Here is a 24,003-nt window from a genome sequence, read left to right as displayed (position 1 = left end):
TGGAGAATGGTCCAACATGTCTGCTAATTCATTGATATAAATGTTGAAAAGATTTGGACTCAAACTACAGCCTTGTCTCACACCTCGACATTGTGAAAATAATTCTGTTCTTTGGTTTTTGATTTTTATTGCACACTTATTTTCTGTGTACATACATTTTATTAAGTCATACACCTTACCACCAAGCCCACTTTGTAGAATTTTGTAGAATAGCCCTTCGTGCCAAATAGAATCAAATGCTTTTTTAAAGTCAATAAAGCAAGCAAAGATTTTGCCCTCTTTTTTTTGGTGGACGTGTTTATTAATTAGTGTGTGTAAGGTGTATATATGGTCAGTAGTGCGATGGTTAGGGAGAAAGCCAATTTGACATTTAGTTATTACATTTTTTTCTTGAAGAAAGGTTTGGATTCTTGAATTCAAAATGCTACAGAAAACCTTTCCCAAGTTACTGTTTACACAAATTCCCCTGTAATTATTGGGGTCTGATTTGTCTCCACTTTTGTGGATAGGGGAGATGAGCCCCTGGTTCCAGACATCAGGGAAGCAGCCAGAAGTTAAAACCATGTTGAACAATTTAAGTACAGCATTTTGCAACTCAGGTGTGCTGTTTTTCAGCATTTCATTTCTGATGTTGTCTAGACCACAAGCCTTCTTTGATTTAATAGATTTGAGCTTTTCATTTAGTTCTTGTTGGGTTATTGGGTAATCTAATGGATTTTGGTTATTTTTAATGACTGATTCAAGGATTTTCAATTTTTCTTTAATTTCTAATTGGTTCTGTTTTAAGTCTTTTTGTGGGATGTTTTTGTATAGATTATCAAAATAAGTTTTCCAAATTCCTACATCTTGTATGGCTAATTCTTGTGGCTTTGTTGTGCTTAAATTGTTCCACATGTCCCAGAACTGATTTTGGTCAATTGCGTTTTCAATTTCATCAAGTGTCTTGTTGGTATAATTCAGTTTCTTGCGTTTCAGTGTATGTTTATACTGTTTCAGAGTTTCAAAGTATTCATATCGTAGCTCTGGGTTGTTTTGCTGCTTATGTTTTTTGTTTGACATTTGTCTTAGGTGTTTTCTAATTGTTTTACATTCATTATCAAACCATTTGTCAGAAACATTTTGTTTTTTGTTTCTGATGTTGCATTTCTTTGGTTTTCTCAAATTTGCTTTCGATGCTGCTTTTTGGAATATGCAGTTGATGTTTAGAGTAGCCGAATTGACACCATCTTTATTGTTTTGGTATTGTGAGTTATTGAAAAACTGTATAGAGTTCATCATTTCTTTTGAGTTCAATGTTTCAATGAATCCCTCTGCACTGTTTGGAGCCCATCTGTATGATTGGTTTATGTTGAAGAGTTTATTGGGCAGTTTTTTTGAATGAATATTGCCGGTTAATTTCTTCAAAAACACGTTGATCTGACTGTGATCTGACAATGGTGTCTGTGGTCTGACAGTGAATGCACTAATGGAGGAGGGGTCAATGTCCGTGATGGCATAATCGACTACACTTGTCCCAAGAGCTGAGCAGTAAGTAAACTGACCTAAAGAGTCCCCTCTGATTCTACCATTAAGCATGTACAGGCCTAAGGCTCGACAGAGATGCACTAACTCCTTCCCATTTTTGTTCAGTATTTGGTCAGGACTGTTTCTATTATTTATAATAGGGCTACTGTACAAGGAGGGGTGACCAAATATGTGGTGGTTACCTCCCGCATCAGTGTAGTCAGGCTCAGAACCTGTTCTTGCATTGAAATCTCCACAAAGAAGCACTTTACCCTCTGCCTGAAATGTAATGATTTCTGTATGGAGATTGTCAAAAAACTGATCATCATAATATGGTGAATCTGAAGGAGGAGCATAAGCTGCACATATGTACACATCATTGTCACAATAGATTGTACCTTTGTTAAGTTTTAGCCAAATGTGACTGGTACCTTTTTTCATTTCATTCAGTGCCAAGTCCTGCTTATGCCAAATGATGATTCCACCTGAGTCTCGGCCCCGTTTAACATTTTTATGTTTGATTGATGGTAGTAAACTTTCCCTATAGCCTGAGGGACACTGAGTATCTATGTCTCCACGACACCATGTTTCCAGTAGGATTATGATGTCCTGTCCTTTGATGTTTTTAATCAATTCTGGATTTGTTGTTTTATAACCAAAATGTGAAGAGTAAAGTCCCTGGATATTCCAAGAGCTGATAGTTAATGATCTCATTTATAATAAGTGATATTCACTGGTTTGAGTAAAGTACATTGAAAACAATACAAAATAATCTCTCTCTCTCTCTCTCTCTCTCTCTCTCTCTCTCTCTCTCTCTCTCTCTCTCTCTCTCTCTCTCTCTCTCTCTCTCTCTCTCTCTCTCTCTCTCTCTCTCTCTCTCTCTCTCTCTCTCTCTCTCTCTCTCTCTCTCTCTCTCTCTCTCTCTCTCTCTCTCTCTCTCTCTCTTTCTCTCTCTCTCTCTCTCTCTCTCTCTCTCTCTCTCTCTCTCTCTCTCTCTCTCTCTCTCTCTCTCTCTCTCTCTCTCTCTCTCTCTCTCGCTCTCTCTCTCTCTTTCTCTCGCTCTCTCTCCCTCTCTCTCTCTCGCTCTCTCTCTCTCTCTCTCTCTCTCTCTCTCTCTCTCTCTCTCTCTCTCTCTCTCTCTCTACCTGTAGGGTTGTCAGTGAGGTTAAATGACTAGGAAGGTGTGGCTTGAGTCCAGACAGTTTTTTTTATACAGTGCCTTGTTGCTGAGAGTGTAGCTGGTCTGATTGCTCTCTGAGTGAGGGAGTGAGAGAAAGAGAGAGTGAGACAGATAGACCGAGAGACAGTCTAATTTGACCTCCTTTAGATCCTAAGCCACAGTATTGTGTACTCTGCTGGCTCACAGGTTTTATAGGGAGACTATATGTCAGTCATTACAACTCTATATGAATCTACTGACTATAAGCAGTTCTACTTTTACTGGGCTCATTAATCTTTATGGGAATATGATACAGTGAATATGCTGTGCTGCTATGTTTAATATTTTACACTAGAGGGTGATGTTGTATAGTTACAGAGAGAGAGAGAAGCAGAGAGAGAAGCAGAGAGCGAGAGAGAGGAGCGAGAGAGAGAGGAGCGAGAGAGAGAGGAGGGAGAGAGAGAGGAGCGAGAGAGAGAGGAGAGAGAGAGAGAGAAGCAGAGAGAGAAGCAGAGAGAGAGAGAGTCCTGTCTCAGTTAGCCTGCCCTGGAGCAGGTTAGTTCTGGCTCAGTTAGCCTGCCCTGGAGCAGGTTAGTTCTGGCTCAGTTAGCTCTGAGTTAGCCTGCCCTGGAGCAGGTTAGTTCTGGCTCAGTTAGCTCTGAGTTAGCCTGCCCTGGAGCAGGTTAGTTCTGTCTCAGTTAGCCTGCCCTGGAGCAGGTTAGTTCTGGCTCAGTTAGCTCTGAGTTAGCCTGCCCTGGAGCAGGTTAGTTCTGGCTCAGTTAGCCTGCCCTGGAGCAGGTTAGTTCTGTCTCAGTTAGCCTGCCCTGGAGCAGGTTAGTTCTGGCTCAGTTAGCTCTGAGTTAGCCTGCCCTGGAGCAGGTTAGTTCTGGCTCAGTTAGCTCTGAGTTAGCCTGCCCTGGAGCAGGTTAGTTCTGTCTCAGTTAGCCTGCCCTGGAGCAGGTTAGTTCTGGCTCAGTTAGCTCTGAGTTAGCCTGCCCTGGAGCAGGTTAGTTCTGGCTCAGTTAGCCTGCCCTGAAGCAGGTTAGTTCTGGCTCAGTTAGCTCTGAGTTAGCCTGCCCTGGAGCAGGTTAGTTCTGACTCAGTTAGCCTGCCCGAAGCAGGTTAGTTCTGGCTCAGTTAGCTCTGAGTTAGCCTGCCCTGGAGCAGGTTAGATCTGGCTCAGTTAGCTCTGAGTTAGCCTGCCCTGGAGCAGGTTAGCTCTGGCTCAGTTAGCTCTGAGTTAGCCTGCCCTGGAGCAGGTTAGTTCTGGCTCAGTTAGCTCTGAGTTAGCCTGCCCTGGAGCAGGTTAGTTCTGAAGGATACATTGCCATAGAAATGTACCTGGCTAGAAGGTGAGACACTTTCATGGTACCAGTTATCCCAAGTTGACCAAAGCTACCTCACTAACTCCTAAAACGTAGTATAGGGCTCAGAGAGACATGAGACATACACAGCTCAAGGCTTTAGTGATGACCTGAACACCTAATGATGGAACAGGATGAGTGGCTGGCAAGACAGTTTTTCTCTAAGCCTTTTTCCATCACACACCAGCTATCACCTCTTGCCTAGGTGTGTGTGTGTAAGGAGATCTATCAGCTCCTTATTGGCAGTTGCACATTATCAAGGATGTGTGTGTGCTGTCTTTATGTGTGAGCACGTGGAATCTGAACCCAGTAGTTCATACTACCTAGTCTAGGATCTGAACCCAGTAGTTCATACTACCTAGTCTGGGATCTGAACCCAGTAGTTCATACTACCTGGTCTGGGATCTGAACCCAGTAGTTCATTATAGCTGGTCTGGGATCTGAACCCATTAGTTCATTATAGCTGGTCTGGGATCTGAACCCAGTAGTTCATACTACCTGGTCTGGGATCTGAACCCAGTAGTTAATTATAGCTGGTCTGGGATCTGAACCCAGTAGTTCATTATAGCTGGTCTGGGATCTGAACCCTGTAGTTAATTATAGCTGGTCTGGTATCTGAACCCAGTAGTTCATTATACCTGGTCTGGGATCTGAACCCAGTAGTTCATTATGCCTGGTCTGGGATCTGAACCCAGTACTTCATTATACCTGGTCTGGGATCTGAACCCAGTAGTTCATTATACCTGGTCTGGGATCTGAACCCAGTAGTTCATTATGCCTGGTCTGGGATCTGAACCCAGTAGTTCATTATGCCTGGTCTGGGATCTGAACCCAGTAGTTCATTATACCTGGTCTGGGATCTGAACCCAGTAGTTCATTATACCTGGTCTGGGATCTGAACCCAGTAGTTCATTATACCTGGTCTGGGATCTGAACCCAGTAGTTCATTATGCCTGGTATGGGATCTGAACCCAGTAGTTCATTATACCTGGTCTGGGATCTGAACCCAGTAGTTCATTATACCTGGTCTGGGATCTGAACCCAGTAGTTCATACTACCTGGTCTGGGATCTGAACCCAGTAGTTCATACTACCTGGTCTGGGATCTGAACCCAGTAGTTCATTATGTCTGGTCTGGGATCTGAACCCAGTAGTTCATTATGTCTGGTCTGGGATCTGAACCCAGTAGTTCATTATGCCTGGTCTGGGATCTGAACCCAGTAGTTCATTATACCTGGTCTGGGATCTGAACCCAGTAGTTCATTATACCTGGTCTGGGATCTGAACCCAGTAGTTCATTATACCTGGTCTGGGATCTGAACCCAGTACTTAATTATGTCTGGTCTGGGATCTGAACCCAGTAGTTCATTATGTCTGGTCTGGGATCTGAACCCAGTAGTTCATTATGTCTGGTCTGGGATCTGAACCCAGTAGTTCATTATGTCTGGTCTGGGATCTGAACCCAGTAGTTCATTATGCCTGGTCTGGGATCTGAACCCAGTAGTTCATTATACCTGGTCTGGGATCTGAACCCAGTAGTTCATACTACCTGGTCTGGGATCTGAACCCAGTATTTAATTATACCTGGTCTGGGATCTGAACCCAGTAGTTCATTATACCTGGTCTGGGATCTGAACCCAGTAGTTCATTATACCTGGTCTGGGATCTGAACCCGGTAGTTCATTATAGCTGGTCTGGGATCTGAACCCAGTAGTTCATTATTTCTGGTCTGGGATCTGAACCCAGTAGTTCATTATGCCTGGTCTGGGATCTAAACCCAGTAGTTCATTATGTCTGGTCTGGGATCTGAACCCAGTAGTTCATTATACCTGGTCTGGGATCTGAACTGACAACCTTCTGGTCCACCTCTCTAACCTCTTGGCTACCTGTTGCTATGTACTGAGTGGGGATTAGTTTAGTTTATTCCAGTAAACATGGCAGCTGAAAGCTGAATTGCGTATACATCAGGAAATTCAAGAAAACAAAATAAATCAATAAATGGGATACAGTACAAAGAAAGATCAGAAGTCATGGATGGGATCAGGGTTGGAGCACAGCTTGCATTTTGGATGGTCAGCCGTGGAATATCAGTGGTCTCGAGGAGAAGGGAGGATATCAGTCACATTCAAGGAGACAGAGACAGACAGGCCAGGGAGACAGAAACAGACAGGCCAAGAAGATAGAGACAGACAAGTCAGGGAGACATAGACAGACAGGTCAGGGAGACAGAGACAGACAGGCCAAGGAGACAGAGACAGACAAGTCAGGGAGACAGAGACAGACAGGTCAGGGAGACAGAGACAGACAGGTCAGGGAGACAGAGACAGACAGGTCAGGGAGACAGAGACAGATAGGCCAGGGAGACAGAAACAGACAGGTCAGGGAGACAGAGACAGACAGGCCAAGGAGATAGAGACAGACAAGTCAGGGAGACAGAGACAGACAGGTCAGGGAGACAGAGACAGACAGGTCAGGGAGACAGAGACAGATAGGTCAGGGAGACAGACAGGTCAGGGAGACAGAGACAGACAGGTCAGGGAGACAGACAAGTCAGGGAGACAGAAACAGACAGGTCAGGGAGACAGAAACAGACAGGCCAAGGAGACAGAGACAGACAGGCCAGGGAGACAGAAACAGACAGGCCAAGGAGACAGAGACAGACAAGTCAGGGAGACAGAAACAGACAGGTCAGGGAGACAGAAACAGACAGGCCAAGGAGACAGAGACAGACAAGTCAGGGAGACAGATGGATCTATAGCAGCTGTTATTATGTTCAGCCTGTGGTTTGTAGTGAGTGGGTTTTTACTCTTGTGAATACTGGTTGTTCTGCCAAAACCAGCACCAGGATGTACGTGCTGCTGTGCACTGGGCTTTGTCTTTCTTTATTTGTCCATAGGCTTGTACCATTTCATCAAGATAGTCTCTGAAACCATTCAGATGTGAAGGTATGAACAATGTTGGTTTCAAAATAAAGCTTGGTTAACTCAGGTGTGCCTCAATCTGGCCCATCGGCAGGTATTCTGTTTAAGTGCAGTTACATAAAGCTGCCACAAGTGGCGCCGGTGTGCCCTCCTCCACTTGTTCTGAACCCCTAACACACAAGAGAGAAAGAAGGACAGGTGTGGTAGCAGTGTTTGTAGCATAGCCAGCTAACCTCTTAGATGTCTACACAGCCAGCAGTACATGTAAGTACAGCTTCACTCAGACATCACCTTCTATTGTAATGGCAGGTACAGCTTCACTCAGACATCACCTTGTAATGGCAGAATGACTTTACCTTCGCCTGAATGCATCAGGGTTGTGTTCAAACTCCTTTCCAGGGAGTTTCTCCTAGCCACCGTGCTTCTACACCTGCATTGCTTGCTGTTTGGGGTTTTAGGCTGGGTTTCTGTAGAAGCACTTTGAGATATCAGCTGATGTACGAAGGGCTATATGAATACATTTGATTTGATTAGGAATCAAATGTAAGAAAACAGACTGAAACAGGGAGGGATCTTCCTGAATGCATCTAATATGAAATACTCAATTTCCTTTTCAATTGCAAAACTTTTTACAATAATGAATACAACCCAGGTGTATAACAGCCCATGTGTCTCTCACAGTGCATGTAGACTTGGCCCAGGTGTGTACCTGTAGACTTGGCCCAGGTGTGTACCTGTAGACTTGGCCCAGGTGTGTACCTGTAGACTTGGCCCAGGTGTCTACCTGTAGACTTGGCCCAGGTGTCTACCTGTAGACTTGGCCCAGGTGTCTACCTGTAGACTTGGCCCAGGTGTGTACATGTAGACTTGGCCCAGGTGTGTACCTGTAGACTTGGCCCAGGTGTGTACCTGTAGACTTGGCCCAGGTGTGTACATGTAGACTTGGCCCAGGTGTGTACCTGTAGACTTGGCCCAGGTGTGTACCTGTAGACTTGGCCCAGGTGTGTACCTGTAGACTTGGCCCAGGTGTGTACCTGTAGACTTGGCCCAGTTGTGTACCTGTAGACTTGGCCCAGGTGTGTACATGTAGACTTGGCCCAGGTGTGTACCTGTAGTCTTGGCCCAGGTGTGTACATGTAGACTTGGCCCAGGTGTGTACCTGTAGTCTTGGCCCAGGTGTGTACCTGTAGTCTTGGCCCAGGTGTGTACCTGTAGTCTTGGCCCAGGTGTGTACCTGTAGACTTGGCCCAGGTGTGTACCTGTAGACTTGGCCCAGGTGTGTACCTGTAGACTTGGCCCAGGTGTGTACCTGTAGACTTGGCCCAGGTGTGTACCTGTAGACTTGGCCCAGGTGTGTACCTGTAGACTTGGCCCAGGTGTGTACCTGTAGACTTGGCCCAGGTGTGTACCTGTAGTCTTGGCCCAGGTGTGTACCTGTAGACTTGGCCCAGGTGTCTACCTGTAGACTTGGCCCAGGTGTCTACCTGTAGACTTGGCCCAGGTGTCTACCTGTAGACTTGGCCCAGGTGTGTACATGTAGACTTGGCCCAGGTGTGTACCTGTAGACTTGGCCCAGGTGTGTACCTGTAGACTTGGCCCAGGTGTGTACATGTAGACTTGGCCCAGGTGTGTACCTGTAGACTTGGCCCAGGTGTGTACCTGTAGACTTGGCCCAGGTGTGTACCTGTAGACTTGGCCCAGGTGTGTACCTGTAGACTTGGCCCAGGTGTGTACATGTAGACTTGGCCCAGGTGTGTACATGTAGACTTGGCCCAGGTGTGTACCTGTAGTCTTGGCCCAGGTGTGTACATGTAGACTTGGCCCAGGTGTGTACCTGTAGACTTGGCCCAGGTGTGTACCTGTAGTCTTGGCCCAGGTGTGTACCTGTAGTCTTGGCCCAGGTGTGTACCTGTAGTCTTGGCCCAGGTGTGTACCTGTAGACTTGGCCCAGGTGTGTACCTGTAGACTTGGCCCAGGTGTGTACCTGTAGACTTGGCCCAGGTGTGTACCTGTAGACTTGGCCCAGGTGTGTACCTGTAGACTTGGCCCAGGTGTGTACCTGTAGACTTGGCCCAGGTGTGTACCTGTAGACTTGGCCCAGGTGTCTACCTGTAGACTTGGCCCAGGTGTCTACCTGTAGACTTGGCCCAGGTGTCTACCTGTACAGGTGTAAGCCCATGTGTCTCTCCCTCACAGTGTCTCTCCTCCACAGCAGCTAATCCTGACTCAAGCAGCTTGGGTCCTGCGTGTTTGCCATTGGCTTGGGGAGTAATTGGTATGCATGGCAAGACTGGATGTTCTCTCTTTCTTTCTTTCTTTCTCTCTATCTCATTTCTCTCTCCTTTCTCTCTCTCTCTCAACTCAATGCAAAGGGCTTTATTGGCATGGAAAACATGTTTACATTGAAAAAAGCCAGTGAAATAGATCATAAACAGAAGTGAAATAAACAATAAAAGGAGTAGTAAACATCACACTTCCAGAAGAATACCGACTTTTCAAACGTCATATTTAAATGTTATAGTTAAAGTACAAAAGGGCAAATAAATAAACATAAATATGGGTTGTATTTACAATGTTTGCAGCAATGTTTTGCCATCACAGCTCAAATCTTGCTGCTGTGATGGCACACGGCAGCAAGATTGGGTTTGTTTTCAAATTCTTTGTGGGTCTGTGTAACCTGAGGGAAATATGTGTCTCTAAAAAGGTCATACATTGGGCAGGAGGTTAGGAAGTGCAGCTCAGTTTCCACCTCATTTTGTGGGCAGTGTGCACATAGCCTGTCTTCTCTTGAGAGCCAGGTCTGCCTACGGCGGCCTTTCTCAATAGCAAGGCTATACTCACTGAGTCTGTACATAGTCAAAGCTTTCCTTAAGTTTGGGTCAGTCACAGTGGTCAGGTATTCTGCCACTGTGTACTCTCTGTTTAGGGCCAAATAGCATTCTAGTTTACTCTGTTTTTTTTGGTTAAATCTTTCCAACTAATTTATCTTTTGGGTTTCTCATGATTTGGTTGGGTCTAATTGTGTTGCTGTCCTGGGGCTCTGTGGGGTGTGTTTATGTTTGTGAACAGAGCCCCAGGACCAGCTTGCTTAGGGGACTCTTCTCCAGGTTAATCTCTCTGTAGGTGATGGCTTTGTTATGGAAGTTTTGGGAATCGCTTCCTTTTAGGTGGTGGTAGAATTAAACGTCCCTTTTCTGGATTTTGTTAATTAGCAGGTATCGGCATAATTCTGCTCTGCATGCATTATTTGGTGTTTAACGTTGTACACAGAGGATATTTTGCAGAATTCTGCCTGCAGAGTCTCAATTTGGTGTTTGTCCCATTTTGTGAATTCTCGGTTGGTGAGCGGACCCCAGACCTCCGTTTGTCTGTCCTACATAAATAAGGTTGTTTCTCTGTTGGTCTGTTTGTCTGTCCTTCAGTAACATAAATTAGGTTCTCTGTTGGTCTGGTCTGACATGTATCAGTATTACAGCGTGTGTGTGTTAAGGGAATACTAAAACACTAAATCCTAGTCGGTAGTCTTGTTACTGTCTTAGAAGTCCTGTAAACACTAAATCCTAGTCGGTAGTCTTGCTACTGTCTTAGAAGTCCTGTAAACACTAAATCCTAGTCGGTAGTCTTGCTACTGTCTTAGAAGTCCTGTAAACACTAAATCCTAGTCGGTAGTCTTGCTACTGTCTTAGAAGTCCTGTAAACACTAAATCCTAGTCGGTAGTCTTGCTACTGTCTTAGAAGTCCTGTAAACACTAAATCCTAGTCGGTAGTCTTGCTACTGTCTTAGAAGTCCTGTAAACACTAAATCCTAGTCGGTAGTCTTGCTACTGTCTTAGAAGTCCTGAAAGTACATTTGTTTTAACCTTCATTTGACCAAGATCAAATTCTTATTTACAATGTCAATAACCAGAACGGCCTGTAGACAAGACCTGCATGCTGGTACTTCCAGGTAGTAGTGAGCTGCGAGACTCCTCACTTCCCTATAATATAATGACTCTTTCTGTTTCCTGTTTCCTTCACTTTATTGGCACAATCTTTAACAACCTGCTGTTTAGCTTCTGTGACTTTCTTTTTTTTACTGCAAGAACTGACTATTCCTCTAACCCCACCCCTCTCTGTATCTCCATGAGGATAGGCTGTAATGCTGCTAACCCCACCCCTCTCTGTATCTCCATGAGGATAGGCTGAAATGCTGCTAACCCCACCCCTCTCTGTGTCTCCATGAGGATAGGCTGAAATGCTGCTAACCCCACCCCTCTCTGTGTCTCCATGAGGATAGGCTGAAATGCTGCTAACCCCACCCCTCTCTGTGTCTCCATGAGGATAGGCTGAAATGCTGCTAACCCCACCCCTCTCTGTGTCTCCATGAGGATAGGCTGAAATGCTGCTAACCCCACCCCTCTCTGTGTCTCCATGAGGATAGGCTGAAATGCTGCTAACCCCACCCCTCTCTGTGTCTCCATGAGGATAGGCTGAAATGCTGCTAACCCCACCCCTCTCTGTGTCTCCATGAGGATAGGCTGAAATGCTGCTAACCCCACCCCTCTCTGTGTCTCCATGAGGATAGGCTGAAATGCTGCTAACCCCACCCCTCTCTGTGTCTCCGTGAGGATAGGCTGTAATGCTGAAGAGTGAGGCAGGGAGAGAGAGAGCGAGATGAAAAGATGAAAAGAAAGTGTTAAAAATGAGCTTGTGTTTTTAAAATGTTGTATTTATTATTATTTTTATTTTTATTGAAATTTTTTATTTTTTTATTTTTTTAATTACCAATGTAGAAAAGTCTGTATACATACAGTAAGTACATTAATAGATAATGATAACATATGCTAGGGGGAACAACAAATTACAGATTATACAAAGACCTAAAAATAAAAACACATATTGATTGTTTTAACAGCTTTCTTCTTAGAAGAATGTAGAATGGTCTTAATGTACAGCTTAAACTCCTTCTAGAAAACACGGAAGTGGTTTTTATATTAGTGAATTTACATTTATGAATATGACATTTTGCTATTAGCACAATTAGATTTATGAGGTAAAATAGTTTTTCTTTATCCTTATTATGGTTAAGGAAACCGAGCAGCTCATTCTCCCATAACAAACAAAAGTCATCAAGAATATTAACAATTATAAAGCTATGAATATCTTTCCATAATTGTTTTACATGTAGACAAAGCCAAAATAAATGCCAAACTGTTTCTGGATGCTCAAGACAAAAAGTACAGTCAATGTTAATGTCTTTTTTGAGTTTCTTCAGGTAATGATTCACAGGGTAATACTTATGGATCATTCTGAAAGAGTCCTCTTTGACCTTGTTAACAAGCAATTCTTTTTGTGGTAATAACCAGACTTTTTTCCAACAGATATTAGCGACCAATGTATTCCAGTAACTTGTGACATAAGGAATGGATACAATGTCCCTTTGAAATAAAGCACGTATAGATCTGTTGTTCTGAGGGAGCAAGGAGAAACATAATTTCCCTATTGGAGAGTCACCTGGATTAAGCCGAGGGTAGGTCAAGAAGGTGAGGTCTGGCTACACATCTAAATAACATGAGAATTCCCGATGGAATAGCATCAAAGACTATGGCGAACTCTCTAGGTGTAACAGGGATATTGTAACGAGATAAAAATTCCTCATAATTGAGTAACAATCCTTCTGCATTAAAAAATTGACTCACCAGCAGGATATGATTATTGAACCAGTTAAAAACATAGACTGGTTTCTATACAAAATGTCCTTCTTGTTCCAAATGAAATACCTATGTGGGAAAAAGTATGTTTATATATTAACGTCCACGCTATGAATACTTGTCTATGAAAAGCAGATAATTTAGCAGGAATCTTATCAATGTTATAGTTACAAAGTAACGTAGAGATGAGCGTGTGTTGCAATGCGAGACTCAATCTAGCTGACGTCGCCGCTAGAGGCCGGCCCAACTGAGCAGTTACCTAGCAACAGCCAGGAGGGAGGGAGGGAGGTGGTGTACCGTGGGAGGTGTGGCTTTAACCCGGTAACTGTTGCCGAAGCGTCGGTGTGTGTGTTCAAATTCAAACCGGCACGCTGCAGTGTCAGTGTGTGTTAGCTGGTCTGTTGACGGTACAGTGCTGGAGTAGTGTGTTAGCTGGTCTGTTGACGGTACAGTGCTGGCGCGCTGGTGTACTGTGTTCGTCGCTGCTCTAATTCTATCAAAATTTCTGTGGATTGTAATTGGAGGACTACTGTTTGGGCTGGACCTATTGGACTGTGTGTGTGTGTTCGGACCTGGCATACACACGTGTATGTGTGTGTATGAACGATCTCTATTGTGACTGAACAACACACGTGCAGACAGTAATAGTTAGGAGGGTGTGGACTACCCGTATCTGGGCAGTGTGTGTGGATGTGTGTGTAAATGTCTGTGGCAGTGGAATCAGGAATGGACAGCACACTTCAGAGGAGAGGAGAGAGCCCCCCTGCAATGGACTGCACGGTAAGAGAGAGTGTCTGCATTGAGAGAGAGAGAGCGTGAAAGCTGCAGCAGACCAACTGTGTCCTTTGTTCCAACTCTGTGTCCTCTCTCTCTGTCTCTCTGTTTCTCTCTTTCTCTCTCTGTCTCTCTTTCTCTCTCTGTCTCTCTCTCTTTCTGTCGTTCTCTGTCTCTCTCTCTGTTTCTCACTCTTGTTTCAGAACCACAGCAACAGTCATCGGTTTTGTCCCAAACAGCACTTTATTTCCTTTCTAGTATATAGAGCCCCGGTTAAACTTAGTGCACTATGAAGGGAATAGGGTGCTTTTTGGGATGTAGATATAGATGTAGATGTAGATGTAGATATAGATGTAGATGTAGATGTAGATGTAGATGTAGATGTAGATGCAGATATAGATGCAGATGTAGATGCAGATATAGATGCAGATATAGATATAGATGCAGATATAGATGCCGATATAGATGCAGATGGAGATATAGATGCAGATATAGATGCAGATATAGATGCAGATATAGATGCAGATGTAGATGCAGATATAGATGCAGATATAGATATAGATGCAGATATAGAGATATAGATGCAGATGGAGATATAGATGCAGATATAGATGCAGATATAGATAGCAGATATAGATGCAGATGCAGATATAGATGCAGATATAGATGCAGATATAGATGCAGATATAGATGCAGATGTAGATGCAGATATAGATGCAGATATAGATATAGATGCAGATATAGATGCCGATATAGATGCAGATGGAGATATAGATGCAGATATAGATGCAGATATAGATGCAGATATAGATGCAGATGTAGATGTAGATGCAGATATAGATGCAGATATAGATGCAGATATAGATGCAGATGTAGATGCAGATATAGATGCAGATATAGATATAGATGCAGATATAGATGCCGATATAGATGCAGATGGAGATATAGATGCAGATATAGATGCAGATATAGATGCAGATATAGATGCAGATGTAGATGCAGATGTAGATGCAGATGTAGATGCAGATATAGATGCAGATATAGATGCAGATATAGATGCAGATATAGATGCAGATATAGATGCAGATATAGATGCAGATATAGATGCAGATGTAGATGTAGATGTAGATGCAGATGTAGATGCAGATATAGATGCAGATATAGATATAGATGCAGATATAGATGCCGATATAGATGCAGATGGAGATATAGATGCAGATATAGATGCAGATATAGATGCAGATATAGATGCAGATGTAGATGCAGATGTAGATGCAGATGTAGATGCAGATGCAGATGTAGATGCAGATGTAGATATAGATGTAGATGTAGATGCAGATATAGATGCAGATATAGATGCAGATATAGATGCAGATATAGATGCAGATATAGATGCAGATATAGATGCAGATATAGATGCAGATATAGATGCAGATATAGATATAGATGCAGATATAGATGCAGATATAGATGCAGATATAGATGTAGATATAGCAGATATAGATATAGATATAGATGCAGATATAGATATAGATATAGATGCAGATATAGATGCAGATATAGATGCAGATATAGATGCAGATGCAGATATAGATAGCAGATATAGATATAGATGCAGATATAGATGCAGATATAGATGCAGATATAGATGCAGATATAGATGCAGATATAGATGCAGATATAGATGCAGATGCAGATATAGATGTAGATGCAGATATAGATGTAGATGCAGATATAGATATAGATGCGGATATAGATGCAGATATAGATGCAGATGTAGATATAGATGCTGGAGGAAACGGATACAAAAGTGTCTATACCCACAGTAAAATGAGTCCTATATCAACATAACCTGAAAGGCCACTTAGAAAGGAAGAAGCCACTGCCACAAAACCGCCATAAAAAAGCCAGACTACGGTTTGCAACTGCACATGGGGACAAAGATCGTACTTTTGGGAGAAATGTCCTCTGGTCTGATGAAACAAAAATATAACTGTTTGGCCGTAATGACCATCGTTATGTTTGGAGGAAAAGGGGGGGCTTGCAAGCTGAAGAACACCATCCCAACCATGAAGCACGGGGGTGGCAGCATCATGTTGTGGGTGTGCTTTGCTGCACTTCACAAAATAGATGGCATCATGAGGAGGGAAAATGATGTGGATATATTGAAGCAACATCTCAAGACATCAGTCAGGAAGTTAAAGCTTGGTCGCAAATGGGTCTTCCAAATGGACAATGACCCCAAGCATACTTCCAAAGTTGTTGCAAAATGGCTTAAGGACAACCAAGTCAAGGTATTGGAGTGGCCATCACAAAGCCCTGACCTCAATCCTATAGAAAATTTGTGGGCAGAACTGAAAAAGCGTGTGCGAGTAAGGAGGCCTACAAACCTGACTCAGTTACACCAGCTCTATCAAGAGGAATGTGTCAAAATTCACCCAACTTTTTGTGGGAAGCTTGTGGAAGGCTACCCGAAACGTTTGACCCAAGTTAAACAATTTAAAGGCAATTGTACCAAATACTAATTGAGTGTATGTAAACTTCTGACCCTCTGGGAATGTGATGAAAGAAATAAAAGCTGAAATAAATCATTCTATCTACTATTATTCTGACATTTCACATTCTTAAAATAAAGTGGTGATCGTAACTGACCTAAGACAGGGAATTTTTACTAGGATTAAATGTCAGGAATTGTGAAAAACTGAGTTTAAATGTATTTAGCTAAGGTATATGTAAACTTCCGACTTCAACTGTAAGTATGGTGATAATATGGTATGGTGAGTTTCCAGACAGCACCCAGCCCTAGTGTCCAGCTTTACTGCAGTCTACTATAAGGTGATGTACTGTGCTAAGCTTTTCCACAGGTGTGCGTGTGTGTGTGTGTGTGTGTGTGTGTGTGTGTGTGTGTCCATTCAGTGTTTCCCACCTGGACTATAATAACTGGATTAGTTGATCCTCTCGTTAGGCTATTATCTGTTCATCCACTAAGAACTAAAGGGGACACTCTATTCACATGCTAAGTAGAGTGTGTGTGTGTGTGAAGGTATTAACTGCTATTTAAGCAGTAATGTCGCAGGCAGCTGTACTCCAGAAACTAGCCGTTGGAGGTCAAATTGGCAACACACACGTGCACACATATCACGTGTGTCGACAGAGAAGATTCACTGTGTCTGTGGGAATGGGGTTTTTAGGGGCTGTCTGGTGTGTGTGTGTGTGTGTGTGTGTGTGTGTGTGAATGGGGTTTTTGGGGGCTGTCTGGTGTGTGGGAATGGGGTTTTTAGGGGCTGTCTGGTGTGTGGGAATGGGGTTTTTAGGGGCTGTCTGGTGTGTGTGTGTGTGAGAATGGGTTTTTTGGGGGCTGTCTGGTGTGTGTGTGTGTGAATGGGGTTTTTAGGGGCTGTCTGGTGTGTGTGTGTGTGAGAATGGGGTTTTGGGGGCTTTCTGGTGTGTGTGTGTGTGAATGGGGTTTTTGGGGGCTGTCTGGTGTGTGTGTGTGTGAATGGGTTTTTTAAGGGCTGTCTGGTGTGTGTGTGTGTGTGTGTGTGAATGGGGTTTTTGGGGGCTGTCTGGTGTGTGTGTGTGTGTGAATGGGGTTTTTGGGGGCTGTCTGGTGTGTGTGAATGGGGTTTTTGGGGGCTGTCTGGTGTGTGTGTGTGTGTTTTTTTGGGGGGGCTGTCTGGTGTGTGTGTGTGTGTGTGAATGGGGTTTTTAGGGGCTGTCTGGTGTGTGTGTGAGAATGGGGAGGGTGTGGTTTGTTGTAAAGGGATCTGCTGTTGGCGGTCAGCACCAGCCGCTTGGATACAGCTGAAAACGAGAGAGAGAGAGATGGGGTGTCAAAAAGGAGAGGACGGGTGTTTGTGGGGTGTGTGTGGCGGGGGGGGGGCAAGGAGAAGAGATTGAGGGAGAGAAAGGGAGTGAGGGAGAGAAAGGGAGTGAGGGAGAGAAAGGGAGTGAGGGAGAGAAAGGGAGTGAGGGAGAGAAAGGGAGTGAGGGAGAGAAAGGGAGTGAGGGAGAGAAAGGGAGTGAGGGAGAGAAAGGGAGTGAGGGAGAGACAGGAGTGAGGGAGAGAAAGGGTGGGGGTGAAGGAGTGAGTGAAAGAGAGGAGTGGGTGGGTTGTGGGGGTGAAGGAGTGAGTGAGTGAGAGAGGGAGTGAGGGAGAGAAAGGGAGTGGGTGGGGGTGAAGGAGTGAGGGAGAGAGGGGAGTGAGGGAGAGAAGGGAGTGAGTGAGAGGGGGGAATGAGGGAGAGAAAGGGAGTGGGGGGTTGAATGGGTTACAACGTTTGACAGCCACCTGCTATGAACACCTGCAGTGAACTGAGCCAGTCTAGACTGGTACTAGTATGAATGGAAAGGATGTTCAGAACAACCTCTGACCTCTGACCTTTACCCTCTGTCTCCCATCCTTGGTTCAGAACAACCTCTGTCCTTTACCCTCTGTCTCCCATCCTTGGGTCAGAACAACCTCTGTCCTTTACCCTCTGTCTCCCATCCTTGGGTCAGAACAACCTCTGTCCTTTACCCTCTGTCTCCCATCCTTGGTTCAGAACAACCTCTGTCCTTTACCCTCTGTCTCCCATCCTTGGTTCAGAACAACCTCTGACCTTTACCCTCTGTCTCCCATCCTTGGTTCAGACATAAACCTGTGTATAATTTATGTTGAGTGAACACACACGCGCACACACACACACTAAAGCATTGCGCCTCCTGCATGGGAATGCTAGATACACTCCCAGTGTGTATTCCGAACAGCACCCTATTCCCTTAAAAGTGCACTACTTTTGACCAGGGCCCATTGGGTAAAGTAGTGCACTATATAGTGGGCCATTTGGGACTCAGACTAGGAGAGAGAGAGACAACAATATCATACACACTAACCAGGTTAGAGACTCTCAGGAGCCTTCTGTTCCCCTCTATAACCAGGTTAGAGCCTTCTGTTCCCCTCTATAACCAGGTTAGAGCCTTCTGTTCCCCTCTATAACCAGGTTAGAGCCTTCTGTTCCCCTCTATAACCAGGTTAGAGCCTTCTGTTCCCCTCTATAACCAGGTTAGAGCCTTCTGTTCCCCTCTATAACCAGGTTAGAGCCTTCTGTTCCCCTCTATAACCAGGTTAGAGCCTTCTGTTCCCCTCTATAACCAGGTTAGAGCCTTCTGTTCCCCTCTATAACCAGGTTAGAGCCTTCTGTTCCCCTCTATAACCAGGTTAGAGCCTTCTGTTCCCTTCTATAACCAGGTTAGAGCCTTCTGTTCCCTTCTATAACCAGGTTAGAGCCTTCTGTTCCCCTCTATAACCAGGTTAGAGCCTCTCTGGAGCCTTCTGTTCCCCTCTATAACCAGGTTAGAGCCTCTCTGGAGCCTTCTGTTCCCCTCTATAACCAGGTTAGAGCCTTCTGTTCACCTCTATAACCTCTCAGGAGGACTGCCCTCTCGACCATTCATTACAATAACATTGATGTTCATGTTGATTCAATGTAGTGTGTGTGTGTGTGTGTGTGTGTGTGTGTGTGTGTGTGTGTGTGTGTGTGTGTGTGTGTGTGTGTGTGTGTGTGTGTGTGTGTGTGTGTGTGTGTGTGTGTGTGTGTGTGTGTGTGTGTGTGTGTGTGTGTGTGTGTGTGTGTGTGTGTGTGTGTGTGTGTGTGTGTGTGTGTGTGTGTGTGTCCCAGCGGTAGAGCAGTCTGGTGAGGCCAGACAGACGTGTATGTATTATTTACACACAATCACACACACTCCTGAACAGGAGCAGACAGATCTAGGCCAGTGGTCCAGTCACTACCCAATGTTCTCTACTCCTGTACTCCAAAACGCCCTTCATGTCTCCTCATTATGCATTTATGTCATGTATTTTATGGAGGACCAAACATGCCATAATTACAAATAATAATAATAACTTAATGCACACATGGAGACAGAGCTTTCAGAAAGCATTCATACCCTTTGACCTATTCCACATGTTGTTACAGCAGGATTTCAAAATGGATTCCATTGTTGTTGTTTTCCTCACCCATCTGCTCACAATACCCCCTAATGACAAAGTGGACATGTTTTTAGACATTTTAGCACATTTATCGAAAAATAAATACAGAAATATCTAATTTACGTAAAGTATTCACACCCCTGAGTCAATACTTTGTAGAATTACCTTTGGCAGCGATTACAGCTGTACATCTTTCTGGGTGAGTCTCTAAGAGCTTTCCACACCTGGATTGCGCAACATTTGCCAATTTGTTATTTTCAAAATTCTTCAAGCTCTGTCAAATTGGTTGTTTTTCATTGCTAGATAATCATTTTCATGACATAGATCTTGCCATATATTTTCAAGAAGATTTAAGTCAAAACTCCAGTGTATATTTGGCCTTGTGTTATAGGCTATTGTCCTGCTGAAAGGTGGATTATTCTCCCAGTGTCTGGAGGAAAGCAGACTGAACCAGGTTTTCATCTAGGACTTTGCCTGTACTTAGCGCCATTCCATTTATTTTTATCCCGAAAAACTCCCCAGTCCTTAACGATTACAGAGAGAGAGAGGTCAGATACTCAACACAGACATTACCAGCCCCTAGAGAGACTGTTACAGGACAGATAATCAACACAGACATTACCAGCCCCTAGAGAGACTGTTACAGGTCAGATAATCAACACAGACATTACCAGCCCCTAGAGAGACTGTTACAGGTCAGATAATCAACACAGACATTACCAGCCCCTAGAGAGACTGTTACAGGACAGATAATCAACACAGACATTACCAGCCCCTAGAGAGACTGTTTACAGGACAGATAATCAACACAGACATTACCAGCCCCTAGAGAGACTGTTTACAGGACAGATAATCAACACAGACATTACCAGCCCCTAGAGAGACTGTTTACAGGTCAGATAATCAACACAGACATTACCAGCCCCTAGAGAGACTGTTTACAGGTCAGATAATCAACACAGACATTACCAGCCCCTAGAGAGACTGTTACAGGTCAGATAATCAACACAGACATTACCAGCCCCTAGAGAGACTGTTACAGGTCAGATAATCAACACAGACATTACCAGCCCCTAGAGAGACTGTTACAGGTCAGATACTCAACACAGACATTACCAGCCCCTAGAGAGACTGTTACAGGACAGATAATCAACACAGACATTACCAGCCCCTAGAGAGACTGTTACAGGACAGATAATCAACACAGACATTACCAGCCCCTAGAGAGACTGTTACAGGTCAGATAATCAACACAGACATTACCAGCCCCTAGAGAGACTGTTTACAGGTCAGATAATCAACACAGACAGTACCAGCCCCTAGAGAGACTGTTACAGGTCAGATAATCAACACAGACATTACCAGCCCCTAGAGAGACTGTTTACAGGTCAGATAATCAACACAGACATTACCAGCCCCTAGAGAGACTGTTACAGGTCAGATAATCAACACAGACATTACCAGCCCCTAGAGAGACTGTTACAGGTCAGATAATCAACACAGACATTACCAGCCCCTAGAGAGACTGTTTACAGGTCAGATAATCAACACAGACATTACCAGCCCCTAGAGAGACTGTTACAGGTCAGATAATCAACACAGACATTACCAGCCCCTAGAGAGACTGTTTACAGGTCAGATAATCAACACAGACATTACCAGCCCCTAGAGAGACTGTTACAGGTCAGATAATCAACACAGACATTACCAGCCCCTAGAGAGACTGTTACAGGTCAGATAATCAACACAGACATTACCAGCCCCTAGAGAGACTGTTTACAGGTCAGATAATCAACACAGACATTACCAGCCCCTAGAGAGACTGTTACAGGTCAGATAATCAACACAGACATTGTCCAAGAGACACTCTTCTCTGCCCTACCAGTGGTCCATCACTGCCTGGGTTGTATTGAATGTGCTGGGTCACTGAGGGTTCTCTTAGCTGTGGTTACTAGACGATGGGTGTTGAATGTTTCATTGTTCAGGGTCTGGAAGTTGGCCGTGTGCTCCGCCAAGACAACAACGTAGAGGAAACACTGTTTTCTGTCTTCAGCATGTTGAGTTGAATAACGGTGATGGTTGACTAATGTCCTCTCTCTCTCCCCCTACCCTCCCCTGTCTCCCCCCTCCCTCCATGCTCCCTACCCTCCCCCACCCCCTCCATGCTCCCTACCCTCCCCCACCCCCTCCATGCTCCCTACCCTCCCCCCTCCCTCCATGCTCCCTACCCTCCCCCCTCCCTCCATGCTCCCTACCCTCCCCCCTCCCTCCATGCTCCCTACCCTCCCCCCTCCCTCCATGCTCCCTACCCTCCCCCCTCCCTCCATGCTCCCTACCCTCCCCCCTCCCTCCATGCTCCCTACCCTCCCCCCTCCCTCCATGCTCCCTACCCTACCCTCCCCTCTCCTCCCCCTCCCTCCATGCTCCCTACCCTCCCCTCTCTCCCCCCTCACTCCATGCTCCCTCTCCTCCCCCCCTCCCTCCATGCTCCATGCTCCCCCCCCCTCTCCCCCTCCCTATACTCCTCCCTTCCCCTATGCTCCCCCCCCCTCTCTCGCTCCAGAACGGCGAGGCCCGACTGGGCCCTCCCATCATCATGTGTACCCGTCCATACCCAGACTGCAGTGTGGAGCAGGGGGAGTGTTGTGACATGGACAGCACCAATGAGAGCGGGGTGGGCTCTGACACCTCTGACGGGGGGCGGAGCAACGAGAAGGAGGAGGGGCTAGGCGGACTGTTCAACAAGTAAGTGTGACGTTATGATGTCACAGATTATACCGGTTATTGATTATCAATCAGCTTTTTGCCACCATCTATCTGACCATGTCTGTAGTAGCCCCAACCTGCCAATAGCACTTCTTGTCGACTAGTTGGACTGCTATTGGCTAGGTGGAATGGGCCCTCTGATAGGCTAGGTGGAATGGGCCCTCTGATAGGCTAGGTGGAATGGGCCCTCTGATAGGCTAGGTGGAATGGGCCCTCTGATAGGCTAGGTGGAATGGGCCCTCTGATAGGCTAGGTGGAATGGGCCCTCTGATAGGCTAGGTGGAATGGGCCCTCTGATAGGCTAGGTGGAATGGGCCCTCTGATAGGCTAGGTGGAATGGGCCCTCTGATAGGCTAGGTGGAATGGGCCCTCTGATAGGCTAGGTGGAATGGGCCCTCTGATAGGCTAGGTGGAATGGGCCCTCTGATAGGCTAGGTGGAATGGGCCCTCTGATAGGCTAGGTGGAATGGGCCCTCTGATAGGCTAGGTGGAATGGGCCCTCTGATAGGCTAGGTGGAATGGGCCCTCTGATAGGCTAGGTGGAATGGGCCCTCTGATAGGCTAGGTGGAATTGGCCCTCTGATAGGCTAGGTGGAATTGGCTCCATATTGCAGACAGTGTTTTCAGATGTTCTGAGTTTCTAGGGAAGAGGTATTCAAAACTTATCCAACAAGTTCCAGAGTACTACTGGTTTTCTGTTCTACCTGATAGTTAATATCACCCACCTGGTGTCCCAGGTCTAAATCAGTCCCTGATTAGAGGGGAGGTATGAACAAAAACGAGAATTTGAGGGGCCTAGGAGATGGGGAGTACGGTTGAGGGGCCTAGGAGATGGGGAGTACGGTTGAGGGGCCCAGGAGATGGGGAGTACGGTTGAGGGGCCCAGGAGATGGGGAGTACGGTTGAGGGGCCCAGGAGATGGGGAGTACGGTTGAGGGGCCCAGGAGATGGGGAGTACGGGGCCGTTTGGGACAGGGGCCATACTGATTCATACGTTGACTCATGTTCTTTGTGTTCTGATTGGCTGTAGTTCTGGCCAGCTGATTGGCTCGGCTTCTGCGTCCGTCTTCTCGGGGGAGGAGCAGTTTGAGGACTACGGAGAGGGGGAGGACGTGGACTACACTCCCAGCAGCCCTTGCCCCGACGATGACGCGCGCACCAACGTCTTCTCAGACCTCGGCTCCTCTCTGCCCTCCAGGTCAGTGGCACATAGAGGAAACTCACACAGCGAACAGTACATTCATCAATGACAGTTGGCCCCCAATGACTGACAGACACTGCACACTAGAACCCTTTACATGCTACACCAACACACACTCTTCACCTTTCAGCCATTCATGTGTAACAGGAAGGAAACCTATTGCTCTGCTCTATTGACAGATACAAAGCACCGTGTCTAATTAGTCTCTTTCTGTCTCTCTCTCCCCCCTTGTCTCTCTGTCTCTCTTTCTCTCTCTCCCTCCCCATTGTCTCTCTCTCTGTCTCTCTGTCTCTCTTTCTCTCTCTCCCTCCCCATTGTCTGTCTGTCTGTCTGTCTGTCTGTCTGTCTGTCTCTGTCTCTCCCTCCATCCCTCCCTCCCTCCCTCCCTCCCTCCCTCCCTCCCTCCCTCCCTCCCTCCCTCCCTCCCTCCCTCCCTCCCTCCCTCCCTCCCTCCCTCCCTCCCTCCCTCCCTCCCTCTGTCTCTGTAGTGCTGGTCAGACCCCTCTGAAGATGTGTCACCTGTACAACAGTGATGTGTTGGATGTATATTGTTCTCAGTGCTATAAGAAGGTTAACCTGCTCAACGACCTGGAGGCCAGGCTCAACAACCTCAGAGCCAACAGGTAACACACACACACACACACAAGCACGCCGG

General features: G+C 45.6%; 1 protein-coding gene across 3 annotated transcripts in view; it reads left to right on the top strand.

Annotated features, from left to right (window-relative positions):
* The window catches only part of LOC139570340 (rab11 family-interacting protein 4A-like), an 84,312-nt gene that overhangs the window by 40,865 nt on the left and 19,444 nt on the right, over positions 1-24,003 (top strand). Inside the window, exons 1-4 of one of the 3 annotated variants that reach the window (XM_071392167.1) lie at positions 7,095-7,210; positions 21,945-22,126; positions 23,178-23,345; positions 23,837-23,971. In XM_071392167.1, coding sequence (XP_071248268.1) covers positions 7,187-7,210; positions 21,945-22,126; positions 23,178-23,345; positions 23,837-23,971 — 509 coding nt within the window. In that variant the 5' untranslated portion in view covers positions 7,095-7,186. Of the gene's footprint in view, positions 1-7,094; positions 7,211-12,999; positions 13,417-21,944; positions 22,127-23,177; positions 23,346-23,836; positions 23,972-24,003 lie in introns of those variants that run through there. The other 2 variants (XM_071392159.1, XM_071392149.1) reach the window with 2 other exon arrangements.

This window comes from Salvelinus alpinus, chromosome 1 (genome assembly GCF_045679555.1).
Source record: "Salvelinus alpinus chromosome 1, SLU_Salpinus.1, whole genome shotgun sequence".
Classification (NCBI taxonomy): Eukaryota; Metazoa; Chordata; class Actinopteri; order Salmoniformes; family Salmonidae; genus Salvelinus; species Salvelinus alpinus.
The sequence above is the reverse complement of the archived record's forward strand: the minus strand, read 5'-3'. Positions and strand labels throughout refer to the sequence as shown.